The sequence below is a fragment of the Argiope bruennichi genome, chromosome 11 (genome assembly GCF_947563725.1).
Source record: "Argiope bruennichi chromosome 11, qqArgBrue1.1, whole genome shotgun sequence".
Classification (NCBI taxonomy): Eukaryota; Metazoa; Arthropoda; class Arachnida; order Araneae; family Araneidae; genus Argiope; species Argiope bruennichi.
This window is the reverse complement of record NC_079161.1, coordinates 49,088,067-49,103,723: the sequence shown is the minus strand read 5'-3', so window position 1 is coordinate 49,103,723 and position 15,657 is coordinate 49,088,067. Positions and strand designations below refer to the sequence as shown.

Genomic DNA, 15,657 nt, shown 5'->3' with positions numbered 1-15,657 from the left:
ATGAAAAATGAAGTTTTCTTTTTAGATGATAATTATCAATAGTAGTCACTAAAAATTGAAAAAGTTATTTTTAAACATTAACCATAAGTAAATGACTTACATTAAAACTTAATGAATCGGAGGGGACTGATCCATACTTTTTCTACACTGATTCAGGCATGATAAAATAACTTTAACCGTTTTATAAGGACTGCCATGTAGTAAAATACAGCTAAAACTCTTTAAATTCCCTTTGGCTTTGAAATGAATAAGATCTTGTATTTCAATATACGTCCAGCTAAATTTTAAAAAATATGAATCCGTCAGCTTTGAGGATAAACGTTTCAGTTTTAAAATTTGTTATAATTTTTACCAGCTCCTTTTGTTCTAGTAGTTACAGAAGGACTTGGCTCTCCAGTTCCCAGACTATTTGAGGCAGTCAAATACATTTGATATCTTGTGCCACACTTGACATTCTCCAGGGTATACCTGTCAGTTGTGCTTCTGAGTTTTTTCGTCTGCCACATACTGTCATCGTGTCTATAGTGAAGAGTGTATTCTGAACATGAAAGAAAATAAGAATCCATTTAGTATCACATAATAGAGAGAAGGAAATAATTGAAATGTAAGAAGCATTTACATTGTTTCCGCATACCATTATAACGTCCATAAACTCTATATTGAAAGTGTATTTTGTGCATGACAGGAAATGAGAATCAGCTCAGTGGACTTTAATTATTAAGAGTAAATTGATTAAGAAAAAGTTACTGTTTTTGTGTATTGTTATCACACCAATAAACTCTGCGATGAGTTATGAACACACATTTATTTTTTTAAGCAGATGATAACTTTATGAAATGAGTTTACAAAATAAATGGTAATTTAGACTGAGTATTTTGTTTATGAATTAATTTACTTCATAAATTTCTTCATTTACTTCATTTCGTTAAGTATTCATATTTCACTAAAAGAATGGAATCCCTTAAGTTTATTTCACTTTTTAACATGAATCTTTCTGCCGTGCTGCCATCTAAGTGTTTGGATATGAACTACGAGATTTTAAGTATCCACACCGGAAGATTTGTTATAATTCTTTTTTTTTCTTTCATTTTCATATATAATGCTTGTAATCATTAAGTTTGAATTCTTGCTTAAAAAAATTACGCACAAACTGAGCAAAATGTTTTTTGTCCTTTCACTTTATCGAATCGAAAATATATTGCATTTTGATGTTTTGAGCAGCATTCATTCACGTGCTGCCATCTAGGAGCTGTCACGAAGAATTCTTAAAAATTTAAGCCAATATAATTTCGAAACTTATTCAATTTTTTTTTTTTTAATATCACGTGCGATGAATAAAGAAATCCCATCAACTTTATTAATGAAGTTGGGATTATATCTATAACTGAAGTATTATTTTTTTTCTGAAAATTAATGGCAATATTACATTGATGCCACCTTCATTTGAAAAGAATTAAATATTTCTAGTTTTATATACATTTTGAAGCAGAATCAAAATCACTTTTAAACAATTCAAAAAATTGTCATTTCTTAAAAACGAAATCGATTATAGAAATTATTAACGAATTTTTCCTTAATTCTATTCGTTAGGGTAATATATTTTATATATTATTGTTATCAAATTGAAAGAGAAAAATAAGGATAACTTTAATAAAAACTAATTATCCCTTCCTTGTTAAGGAACTTGTTATTTCACATCGAAATACGAATATTAATTCTAAATATTTTACTGATTCGCACTTACTTATTCTGCAATATGCGATAATGCAATCCTCATAATTTTCTTTTCGATATTATGAATTATTTTCAACATTTGTTGAAATCATCCAATTTTTATCAAATCATGTTCATCAAATTTGAACCAGACTCTTTAATGGTATGATCTCTGTTGGTCTGTATAGTTGCATACATAGAAATGTTTAAAATTAAAAACAAAAAAAATCGTATGACTTAAATAAATGAAATTTGACATGCGATCTTGTTGTATATATTGTATTTTTGCATCAATTTTTGGGGTTTTAATCTACCGAAGGTAAGAGATCTAAAATGCATATTAGCTTTTCTTCAGTATGCTATGAAGCACAAAGCGTTCATTACGGGACTCTAGAAATAGAAATCTGAACATTCGTGTTGATCGTAATTTTGCCTAAAGGACACAATTTAATGTGAAAAGTAATATCTTTATTAAAAAACAAGAGAGAAAGTTTGGGGGAGACTACTCCCGTTGATTTACAGTGTAGCAAATTATAATGAGGGAGAATAGATCCTGGGACCTTGTGGTTCGCAGTCCAGTAACATGACCACGATACAAAAGTTCAAATCACGTCCGGGTCACCAATGTAGCGAATTATAATACGCTAGGATAGATCCTGGGACCTTGTGGTTCGCAGTCCAGTTACATGACCACGATACAAAAGCAATTGCTCGGGTAGCGTAGTTGTAAACTGGCTTATAAGCTATTCACTACAACAAAAATTAACAATGGAATACCTGTTATACTGGATCTGTCTTTGGAATCTTTCTCCCATCGAATATTTATTGAATTCGAAGTTGTTCCTATTACTTGCAGAATAGGAGACGTCGGTGGAGCTGCAAAAAAATAGGTTATATCAAATTTAGGCTATTATACAAAATGCCACATTATATAATGTTTTTATAATTATAAAACATTTTCACTTATATGTACCTTAATACAGGTGAAATAAATTTGTCTTTTACTTCATTATTTTAGCCTATATCAGGAATACATCGAGGGAAAATATGCATTGAATAAGGTAGCTTTTTTTTTTAATATTTAAGTATTTAAGGTTATGTTAAAATATTTTATTTTAACGTAATAATTTATTTTTTGTTACTTAGGTTAAAATAAAAATAAGTAATGGTCAATTTCACATTTTAGTAAATCAGTTCATAAGCATAGGCTTATTAAGTTTTGTTCGTAATTTTTATTATTCCATATTCATGCTGATTCATAATATTATCATTTTAGTTGAAGGTTATTGATATTTTTTCAGCATTTTATTTATAATGTAATTGGCGTTGCACTTTTACTGTTAATTTAATATTATTTTCAATATCATTTTAGAGATTCACTTTGATTTGAGTGTTAATAATCATTATGAACCACTCCTGCACTACAAGAAAACAGAAATTTTAATTTTATTACATGTTCATATCTGAATTGAACTACAAATAACACACACACACACACACACACACACACACACACACACACACACACACACACACACATGCATACATACACTTTATGTTCAAAGACTTACGCCATTTTTCCATTTTGGATAGAATTTTAATATATAATTATTATTATTTCTTCTCATTTTGGTACATTTCTGATATTTTGCTATAATATATATATATATATATATATATATGTATATATATATATATATATATATATATATATATATATATATATATATTTTACTTCAAAAAGTTTTCAAAAGGAATTGAATACCACTCATCACCTTTTTAACAGATACACAAAGTCGTTTGTTTGAAAGTTCAAACTTAAACAATTTAAAATATAAATTATTGGATTTACTGAAAGATATAAAGTAATTTTGCTTTTAACTTGATATTTACCTGTTTCAAGAGTTGTTCCAATAATACTATCCGTCTGAGGACCTGCTCCTGCTACATTATACGCCTTCACTATGACTTCATACTTTGTGAAAGGCTGAAGACCTGTGACGTACGTCGAGTGAAGTTCACTGTCTTCGTTTGCTTCAACAGTCTTGTATTGGAACTTTTCTGATGAATGGTAAACCCTGTAGCCAACGTGGTAGCCTTGAATGCGACCATGCCTGGCGTCTTCTCTTGGAGGCTGCATTATACAAATACAAATTTAACATGAATTATTTAATTTTCAAAACATAGTGTACATTTTAAAAAGGCTCTAAATGAAAAGCAAAATACTATACTACTTACCAACCAACTTCTCCCAAACGTTATTTACATTTAAACAAATAATATCATATATTATATTTATTAGCAGGTTTCGGAAAACTTATTTCAAATTACGAAACAAACAACCTCAATGTGAATAATATAACATATTTTTAAATTTTAAATAAAGTTCATTCGAATTTCTTTAAAGACACTTGCCATATTTGATGCTCATAAAGATGAAATTACTGTGATTGATTTCTTATTATCATATTCATGTCTTCACGCATTGGAAATTTGAAACTTCATGTTCGTATACATTCTTAAAGAAAATACACTGTTTTTATTTCTTTGAAATTTATTATTAGTTAATTTAACATTGATTTTGTATGAATGGCTCCATTTGTTTGTGTTTGAGACACAATAGATCTCAAGATTAAAAAGTAGAAAATAATTAAAATAAATAAAAAAGCAGACATTTAGTATACTAAAAATATGTTTAAAAAGGACTTTCAATTCAATTTATATTTAAGTGTCATATTCAATGTATTTCTAATTTTTGCAAAAACTTGATTTTAGTAATATAATAAATGTAATTTATCGCTTTATGAATAAACGCTGGTGCCGTGGGGCTGGAAAAGTATTAACGATGTTTACTGACAAAGGGATAACCGGCGCTCAAATGAAGTAAAATCAGTATATTACTGATATAGATAATTCTTAAAGCATTTTAAATTTATATCTGAGGCAAAGCTTTAAAAATGTTCAATATTAAAAGTATGAATGCTTAAAACATTTAATCAATACAGACATCAGTAATTTGGTCTTACCATAAGTTAGCAAGAATTGCAAAATATCAAAAACTCTTAGAATCTAGAGGCTATTTCAATTTCGGGGGACCATGGTGGTCTGGTGGTTAGACCTTGGAAGAACCGTCGTGTTAGCGAATGTGGTGCATGCTAAATTCGCAGAAGCCAAACGTCCTCTCCCGGGTGAGGTTTTAAGTTTAGAGGGTGTAGGGGAGGGGTATCAGCTCAGGTGTCGTCCTCGTCATCTGACCGCGGTTCAAAGGTGCGAGGTCCGCAACCAAATAGCCCAAGTGTTGCTTTAAAAACCGAGATGTTAATATAACTAAACTAAACTAAGCTATTTCAATTTCCTAAACTTATAGACATTGCCACCATCTTCATCTTATTGAAGAATGAGCTTCTTTTTAATAATTTCACTTAGCTGAATGATGAATAAAAATGTCAGTGAGCCATTTTTTTTAATGAATAGATAGTTGGATTGTATTGTTATACATCATAGGTTTCTATGTACAACATGTTGGTAGTTGTTTTATTTTGTTTCTTAACAGCATATCTAATGGAAATTGACCTAAAAAAAGGGAACTGATTTTCATTATGTTCCTGATGAAAATCTGGTACAATTTTTTAAAGATATGAACAAATTTGGCATTTGAGCTTTCAAATCCTTAGTTCAATCTTATATCCCAATGCTTAAAATCTGATTATTTTGTTTGCATTTAAGTAACTTTATTAAAAAAATTGTTTACATAAAACAATCAGCAAGATTCTTTGAAAATTTTTCTTCTTTCTTTTGAAAAAAAAAGCGTTATTATTGCAATTAAAGTAATAGAAAATTGCAACTCTTCACTACTAGAAAACGCTAAGAGACCTCAACATTTCCCTCGCGTCTAAGTCACCTTGATTTTTTTTTTATTTCTTTCAGATTTATAAGTTATTTACAAAGTAATTTTTTTTCTATTTACTAAGCCCAATCATTTACTAAGTAATCTTATTGCCATGCCACTACTCTATTCACCTGTTAAATCCGGAGGTTAAGAACTTCGAGTTCAAGAACTCTGTGACACTCTCCTCAAGTCGCCAATCATTAAAAAAAAAAAAAAAAAAAAAAAAAAGGGAGTTTCACATTGATGATACCTTTCTTTGTAATTTTTACTTACATTAATTGTTTAGAAATTGGTGCTTATTTTTTATCGTTAAATTTAATTCATTATTAACATGTGATATGGACTTCTCTTTTTGGAGTGATCTATAATTTGATTTTTATGAGATATTTTTCCATTTTCGTGAAATATTTAATTTCATTGGATCAAAATTTTTATTATTCAACTCCTGAATTTAATCCGGGAATCAAAGATAAGATATTTTGCATTTAAGTAATTTTATTTAAAAAAAAGATCTTCACATTGATGATACGTTTCTTTGTAATTCTTAGCTACACAAGTTGTTTGAAAATGTTGTTCTATTGTTAAATGAAACTTATTACTAATCTGTGATAATGACTTCTATTTTGGAAATGAGATATAATTTAATTTTTATGGAGATAATGTTTTCCATTTTCGTGAATTATTTAATTTCATTAGATCAAAATTTTCATTATCGAACTCTTGAATTTAATCTCGGAATCAAAGATAAGATATTTTGCCTTTAAGTAACTTTATTTAAAAAAAAGATCTTCACATTGATGATACGTTTCTTTGTAGTTCTTAGCTACACAAGTTGTTTGAAAATGCTGTTTTATTGTTAAATAAAAATCATTACTAATATATGATAATGACTTCAACTTTTGGTGTGATATATAATTTAATTTTTATGAGATAATTTTTTCCCTTTGCGTGAATTATTTAATTTCATTGGATCAAAATTTTCATCATCGAACTCTTGAATTTAATCTCGAAATCAAAGATTTGGTTTTTGTATTTAAGTAACTTTATTAAAAAAAGATCTTCACATTAATGATACGTTTCTTAGCAATTTTTAGCCACATAACTTGTTTAAAAATTTTATTCCATTGTTAAATAAAACTCATTATGAATACATGATAATGACTTCAACTTTTGGTGTGATATATAATTTAATTTTTATGAGATAATTTTTTCCATTTCTGTGAATTATTTAATGGCATTGGATCAAAATTTTCATTATCGAACTCTTGAATTTTATCTCGGAATCGAAGATTAGATTTTTTTGCATTCAAATAAGCTTATTTTTAAAAAAGAGCTTCACGTGGATAATACATTTCTTTGTAATTTTTAGTCAAATAAATTGCCTAAAAGTTTGTTCTATTGTGAAAATTATAAAGTCAATATCTCATAAAAATAAATTATGGACATTATTAATACACGATTACTTCAGGACTTTATTTTTTAAATTATGTATAATTTATTTTTATGAGATATTTTTTTTTCTATTTATATAAATTATTTAATGTCATGAGATCAAAATTTTCTGTTCAAATTCTTGCTTTTAGCTCGGTATCATTTTTACATTTTTAAAATATAAAAACTGAATGTTTCTTTAGAGAAAAAAAGTATTACTTGCTTACTAAGCAGTTCTTGCAATAATTTTCAATTTAAACACCAAATAAAAAACATCAGTCACATCAAGACTGATTTGAAAATCTTTTTTCAATCACCTTAACCTACTTCCTACATCGTAATCTACCAAACAGTCACCCATTAACAAACCTATGTTGGTCAAAATTTCTTGCCCAAACACTAATTGCTCCACTATATATCAATTTTAGTAGAGCTACAAACCGAAAGAAATTGCTTTGACATAAAGTGAAAGAAAATAACACGAAAATAAGCCAGAAAATAAAGAATTTCCTCGAGACCACTTAAAGAGAGAACCCTTAAAACAACCACCTGCCTACTCCCATAAAACCTCATTCGCTAAACGTAAAAGATTTCTAGAATACTACTCTTGATTTTTTTTATTGAAGTAAGAAAAGGGGGTAGAAAGGGGGTTATTAGGAAGTCAAACTTCGACTATTCTTTTTACATTAATTTCGAGAAGGAAATAATTAACATGAAAGTGTTTCCAAATTTTGTTAAACTTAAGAGTTTTTCTTTGATGTATCTGAAATCACTTTCCAGAAGAAAGAAAATGTACTAAAATGTTTAACTTGGCGGTTTTTTTTTTCTTTTCTTTTTTACTTTGTTGTTGCTTATCTCCCTTCGATTGAACGCCAATTCAAACCAAGACAAGAGATCGGGGAAAGAGGGGTGAAATAGCTTCTGAGAGTAAAGACCCCTGATCACCCGAGGGCAGAAGTCTGACTTTATCTCATATGAAGATGAAACTGACACACTCCCTTTCACACCCCCTTTTTGAAGGGGTGGGTGAGGAGAGCTCTTTCACACACCTGACAGATAGAACATAGGGTAAGAAAAAACCATGCCCGAACCAAGACTCGAATCCGGGACGACTAGATGACGGGGACGACACGCTACAACTAGGCCAGTACACCAAAGTTTTCTTTTTCTTTCGTGTATACGTAGTACAGAGAAAGTATAGTAATCGTTAAAAAATTCAAACTCAAGATTATGATGAATCTCTAAGTTTTAGATTTTCCTGAGTTCAAATTACACATATTTAAAATGTCTACCTATCTGTGTCAAAGATTACTCAAAAACGCTTTGAGCAAGATGGATGAAATTTGGTACACACAATTTAGAGTTTTCTATAAAATTTTGAAAATCATCCCCTCAAAAGAAGTCTGTCTGCCTGGCTGTTCAGATATAATTTAATACGATAACTCCAAAACGAAGAGGGATAGATAGATAAAATTAGATACAAAAAAATTAACATCTTCAGTTTAGACATTAATGCAATTTTGAGCAAAATCCGAGAACAGATTGATTGTCTGTCGGTCTGTACTTTGATAAACATGTAAGCAATGGCTTATAAAAAGCAATGGTATAAATGTATCAAATTTGATATAGGATTTTGAGACTACAAATCCAGTTTTATGTCACATCTTTGTTTGAACTGGTTGAGAACAACGTGTCTAAATTATAAATTCGATTTTCGGATATTGTTAACGATATACCAAGGATTAATCGCCGAAATTCTCGCCAAGGATGTCACGATAGATCCAGTAAAAATGCTAAATTCACGCCAAAAGTTAATATTTCATAACTATTGTACGCCAATTCCATACAAGGTGTTTTCTGACATGGCAAGTTTATGAGAGAGTTAGCGAGAAAGTCTTGAGGAAACAGCTTCTGTTGGCTGATATATGTGTTCAGCAAAGCGGAGTCTTTTAAATTAATTTAATGTTGTAAACTAACAAATTATTGGTGCGTTGATGATGCTGTGTAATTCAAATAATTTATAATGTTACTTATAAGAATTCGTGATTAGTTTTCCAAATGCAAAAGGGAACTGTAAAAGCTTGAATACGAAACAAAAATCTATTAATTCTCATTTATAAACAAGTGCTTCATATAATTGTTTGATAAAATAGAAACTTATTTTTAATAAAGCAAAAAAAAAAAAAAGATACATTGTAAAATTAATTTTTTTAATGAATTTTCGAAGCGAAAAATATAAAGCGAATATAATTCGAAGCGAAAAGTATAAAACGAATTCATCTTCAATTATTTCAACCTTCAATATTTGAATAAACTTTTAGTGTGTTCGAAAACAATTCGAAGCGAAAAGTATAAAGTGAATTCGTCTTCAGTTATTTCAACCTTAAATACTTGAATAAACTTTTAGTATGTTCGAAAACAATCCGTATCGTAAATAATTTTTGATGCTAGTGATACCTGGATTGAAGCCAGTTTTCTAAATACAGTGGGAAATGAAATTTTCGAAATTTTACCTTTAGGAAGGGTCACCTCGAAACTGTCTCGCATAGTCTCTAATGAATGTCTTATCACCAGTATCGTCGCATAAAATTGTAGTGAAACCATCAATTTCTTGCATTGCATTGGCGAACAATACTTACGAAATATAGATCTTTGATGTGAATCTAACACTTTAACTGAATCTATTGTGAGAATATATATTTACCTGTCAATTGACCTCAAAGTTTGACATAAATATATTGTTGTCGTCACAAAAAAGCATACCAGATGTCATTGATTTGTGTTAATGAGTTATTGAGTTTATATGCATGCGAAAGTAAAGACCGACAGACTATCAACTTCTTTGCGCATTTTGTTTCAAATTTGATAAGTATCTACATTTTAGACAGTAAATTGTGTGCCGAATTTTATCAGACTAGCGTCTTGCGTTTAGTATTTATCGTGCTCACCTGTAATCGAACTACAAGACATACAGACTTTCTGTGAATGGATTTCATTCAAAATTTGAAAGAAATCTACAAATTTGGTTGTAATTCCATATTCAATACCATATACCGAATTTCGGATATCTACCACAAAGCAGTTTTTAATTATTGAGTTCACAGACATACATAATACCAAAAAAATGTTTTTCGGAAGTAGAGAGGCCTAAATCATGGAGAGTCGTCAGAATATAGAGTTATAATTTTTTTGACAATTACAACACTTTTTGTATACTTTGTATACGAGAAAATAAAATTTTTATTCGCATTTACAAATAGACTTTATATATAAATATTTGATTAAAATGCTTTCTTCCAGTTACGAAAATAAAGAAAGTGAGTTACAATATTTGGTTCGCTTTAATAATTAAACAGCATAAAATTCAGAATCATCTTTAATTTACGAAACTTTGTAAAATTTATCAAAAAATTGCCATGTAAAGTGCATCTCAAACAGTTTATGCTACAAAGAAATAAACACAATTAAAGAAAGTGTATTTAAATATTTGGATCGTTTTAACTATAAAACAGAGTAAAATTCACTATTATCTTTAATTTGCGAAACTTTGTAAAATTTATCAAAAATTGCCATGATAAAGTGCATCTCGAATAGTTTATGCTACAAAGAAATAAACACAATTAAAGAAAGTTAATTAAAATATTTAGCTCGTTTTAACAGTAAAGCAGTGTAAAATTCACAATCATCTTTAATTTACGAAACTTTGTAAAATTTATCAAATAATTGTCTTGATAAAGTGCATCTCGAATTTTTAATGATACTAAGAAATAATCGGAATCAGCTACTGATTAATGCATATGAGATCCTGAAAAAAGAATAGAAGCTTGATAAAAATATATACTGTATTCAAATATTGAATTAAAGGGCATTCTCCTTCTTAATATAGCTTAATAACGAAATGATAGGACCAATTATGACCAATATTATGACTAATGTTATGTAGCAAAGAGTATGGTAAACTGAATTTTTGTCTGATAATGTTGTCTTTCGAAAAAAGTCGCATACATACCCATCAACTATGAAAACTCTCTCAAATCCTGTCAAACATTTTTTACTCATTTCGGCGGCGAAAACATCCCGTTGCATATTGCATCCTTTGGCGTTTTTCATTTATTTGGCGACAATATAGTTTGTAAGCATCAAATGATAGTATAATAAATATTAGATTCATCTTTAAAAGTAATAAATAATCACTTTATTCTCATTCCTTGCATTCTCTCTTTTCACTTCTAAGTGCATAAATTAACTAAGACTATTCATATTCTGAAACTATCAAATAGTTTCCACTAATGTCTTCGTATTTATAGGAGGGGGGGGCGTGGTAGCCTGGTGGTAAGGTCTCGGCTTGTGAACCGTAGGGTTTCAGGTTTGAGACCCTATTCCACCGAAGAACGCCGTGTAAGGGGGTCTGTTGCACGATAAATCCGTCAGGGCCAAACGTCATCCCGTTGGTGTGGAGAGGTGGTGCCAGGTCAGGTGTCGTCCTCGTCATCTGACCGCAGTCCAAAATTACGAGGACCGTCCCAAAATAGCCCTAGTGTTGCTTTAAAACGGGACGTTAATATAACTAAACTTCATATTTACAGGATCATGCTATATAATATAATAATCTATACAATCGGCAATACACTGATTCAACATTAGTGCATAATCAGTGCAATCAGTTAATCGGTATCTTGATTGGATCTTTAAACGGGAAAGTAACAAGAAGGCACTATCAAGAATGATGAAATAATTCCAAAATTGATTAATTCCTGGATTTGATCAAAAGGGAGAAACAAAGCGAAATACACGATTCAAAAACTTTTTAAAAATATAGCACTGACAAAAATTCAGGTTCCCTATCTTAGATGGTAGGACATACTGAAACTTTGTAATCCTAGTCATCATGTTGAAATTACTATACAAGAAATGACCTGAATAAAATTAATTTCTGATAGTATTTTAAAAGTAAGCCTATCTAGTTTTGTGAGATCAAGCAAGAATATAAGACATTTTACGACTTTGCATAATTCATCCGATAAATGAATGGTTAATCCTATTAATTAATTAAGGATTAGCTTAGATGGTTAAACATATTGAAACTTTGTCATCCTGGTCATCATGTTGAAATTATTATTCAAGAAATGATCTGAAAAAAACTAATTTCTGATAGTATTTTAAAAGTAAGGCTATCTAGTTTTGTGAGGTCAAGCAAGAATATAAGACATTTTACGACTTTGCATAATTCATCCGATAAATGAATGGTTAATCGTATTAATTAATTAAGTATTAGAAATGCCACGATTTAATTTGAGTACCATGGGAAGAATTTTCTTTAAATAAGAAATTTCCCCTTAACATTCTACATTGATAACCTCTCAGACACAAATAAAGCAATTTTTATATTATCTATTTAGACTTTTCTTAGTTATAATTTTTCCAATTTGGTATTATTAGTCTTTTTCTAGAAAATAGACAATCTATCCACAGAAAAAAAAATCACTCTTGAACCAGAAATATTCTCTAATGAAATTGTTTTCAAAAGAATATGGAAAAAAAAATCTTTTATTAATCCTAAACACTCCCTCATCAATCATTTACTTTAACAAGGACAAGCTGGTCAAAATCATCTCTTTCGACAACAAACTATTTGTACTGCTGCATTTATATTCTTGCATTACGCTGAAAAAAATTCTTTGATAGGTCTTTAAAAAATAATACAAACCAGTGATAATGATCACTCCAAAATATTATTGCATATTCTCTAATAAAAGTGTTAACACAGAGAATACATTGCATTGGCGTACAATAGTTCGAAATATTAATCTCTGGAGGAATTCAGCATTTTTACTGAATCTGTTGTGCGATCATTGGCTAGCTATTTGGCGATAAATTCCTGGCATGCGGTTCATAAAGATAATTTTCGTTTTTGAAGTATTTTTATGAATCGATTGAAACGGAAATTTAACATAGAACTAAATTTGTAGACACAAAATCACATAACAAAATTTAATATATTCTAGATTTTGTACTTTTCAATTATCGCGTTTATATATTTCTGAAAGCACAGTTCGACGGACGTTCAATTCCTTGTTGGATTTTGCTCAAAATTTGACAAATGTCTACATTATAAATGTTAAATTTGCGTACCGAATTTTACTTATTTAGCTCTCTTCGATTTATAACTATCGTATTATATGTGAGTAGCCTTACAGACAGACTTCTGCTACAGGGAGTTTGCTCACAAATTAACAGAAATCTACAAATTCAGTTTAAAGACCTTATATTAAATTTTATTCGTCTAGTTCAAAGAGTTTTTGAGATATTTTTGTTTCAGATAGCCATGCATTTTTTAAAAATATGTCAGAGAGATCTAAGATGGGCAGATTCGTCAAAATCTGGAGTTTGAATTTGTTGATGATTACTATACTTTCTCTATACTTCTTGTACGAGAAAGTAAAATTTAATTGGAAGGAAACGCAATTTCCAATAATTAAACATCTGCCCACTCCCCCCAATTTTTTTTTTTTTTTTTTTACATTTCTGTAAAAAAAATTTTTGGGAAAATGGTTCTCTACTCATTTCTTTGCGGAGTTAATTCAAAGAGGAAGAGAAAAGAATTTAAATCAGGTTTTGTATGTTACCTTTTCTTTAATTTATTTTTGGGAATAAACACACTCGGCTACCTCGACCTGCTACTAAGGCATACGGATTTATCTGATTGAACCCCGCTACAGCAACACTGAAAGAAACCATGGATGATTCGTATAGGCCATCACTGAACACGGAACAGCATTTCCGGTGGGAAGCACATCCCTTCATTGTAGATGAAACCGGTCCGCATCATTTCTATACCCACTTGCGTGGAGAGAACCAACCACTAAGCGGATTTATCGGATTGAACACCGAGATAGCAACACTGAAGGAAACCATGGTTGAGTCAAATAGGTCATCACTGACCAAGGTACAACATTTCCCGTAAGAAGCACATCCCTTCATTGTAGAAGCAACCGGTCCGCATCATTTATATACCCACTTGGGTGTAGAGAACCAACCGCTAAGCGGATTTATATGATTGAACCCCGCGATAGCAACACTGAAGGAAACCATGGTTGAGTCATATAGGCCATCACTGACCACAGTACATTTCCCGTGGGAAGCACATCACTTCATTCTAGAAGCAACCGGTCCGTATCATTTATATACCCACTTGGGTGTGGAGAACCAACCACTTCGCGGATTTATCTGATTGAACCCTGCAGTGGCAACACTGAAGGAAACCATGGTTGAGTCATATAGGTCATCACTGACCACGGTACAACATTTCCCGTAAGAAGCACATCCCTTCATTGTAGAAGCAACCGGTCCGCATCATTTATATACCCACTTGGGTGTAGAGAACCAACCACTAAGCGGATTTATATGATTGAACTCCACGACAGCAAAACTGAAGGAAACTATGTTTGAGTCATATAGGCCATCACTGACCACGGTACAACACGTCCAGAGGGAAGCACATCCCTTCTTTGTAGATGCAACTTGTCCGCATCATTTCTATACCCACTTGGGTGTAGAGAACCAACCACTAAAGGGATTTATCTGATTGAACTCCGCGACAGCAACACTGAAGGAAACCATGGTTGAGTCATATAATCCATCACTGACCACGGTACAACATTTCCCGTGGGAGGCACATCCCTTCATTGTAGAAGCAACCGATCTTCATCATTTCTATACCCATTTGGGAGGAGAGAACCAAGCACTAAGCTGGAAGCTTTTCCTCCTCATATCTGGGATGCCCGTCTTGGGAGTGTTGATGGGGATATATGGATATGGTTCTCTCAATTATGAAAGTTAAAAATATCAGACAAGCTTTCTATTTGCCTGTTAGCAGATCATCTAAAATATCAAGTAGAAAATATAGGCATCTGCCGGTCTCTAGAACCCCCACCCCACCCCTAAAGTTAAATATCAGTGATATTAATTTTGGACAAAACGTTGTGGTATCTATGTCCAGATAAACAACTATTTTCACCTTTAGAGATTATTTAATTTTTAAAACATTTAATTGATTAACAGTGAGTCAGCGAAATTTCTGCAAATTCGCTCAGTTTTCCCCAATAAATTCTGAAATAATCATTTCAAAAAAAAAAAAAAAGAAAAAGAAAAGAATTTACGATCATCTTTAGAGAAAACAACTGCTCAGTGTGTAATTTGGTATCATAAAAAATAATTTTTAGCTTTTAAAACTATGAAAAAAATATTTACATGTATGGGATTTTCTCCAAGGTAGAATTTCGACTTCTGCATTTATTTCATAGAATATAAATGTTTTAGTAATCCAATATAGTTCATTTAATTACCTTGTGATATTTTGTTTTACTTTCATTCATTTTAAATTACCCTAATGAAAGTGTATTTTTATTCTAGAATACCAAGTCCCATTCCAACCGAAGTAAGAGGACTTAAGAAGAAAAGAAATGTTGTTGTTGTTGTTTCTTATGGCACTTGACACGAACAAGCGCACTGTATCGAAGACAGCGATTTAAGCCGAAGAGGAACGTCTCTTGTTTTTACAGTAGCTCCAACTAGGGCCAAGAGTACGACTTTGGTACTCACGCATCACTCATTCGCTTGCACAA

At 30.8% G+C, this 15,657-nt stretch overlaps 1 protein-coding gene across 3 annotated transcripts in view; it reads right to left on the bottom strand.

Moving 5' to 3' along the window:
• Positions 1-15,657, bottom strand: part of LOC129957560 (cell adhesion molecule Dscam2-like) — a 317,574-nt gene that overhangs the window by 37,643 nt on the left and 264,274 nt on the right. For all 3 annotated transcript variants that reach the window (XM_056069919.1, XM_056069921.1, XM_056069920.1), the window contains exons 18-20: positions 3,607-3,847; positions 2,491-2,589; positions 353-538 (exon numbers count right to left, since the gene is read on the bottom strand). In XM_056069919.1, the coding sequence (XP_055925894.1) occupies positions 353-538; positions 2,491-2,589; positions 3,607-3,847 (526 nt within the window). The remainder of the gene's footprint in view (positions 1-352; positions 539-2,490; positions 2,590-3,606; positions 3,848-15,657) is intronic.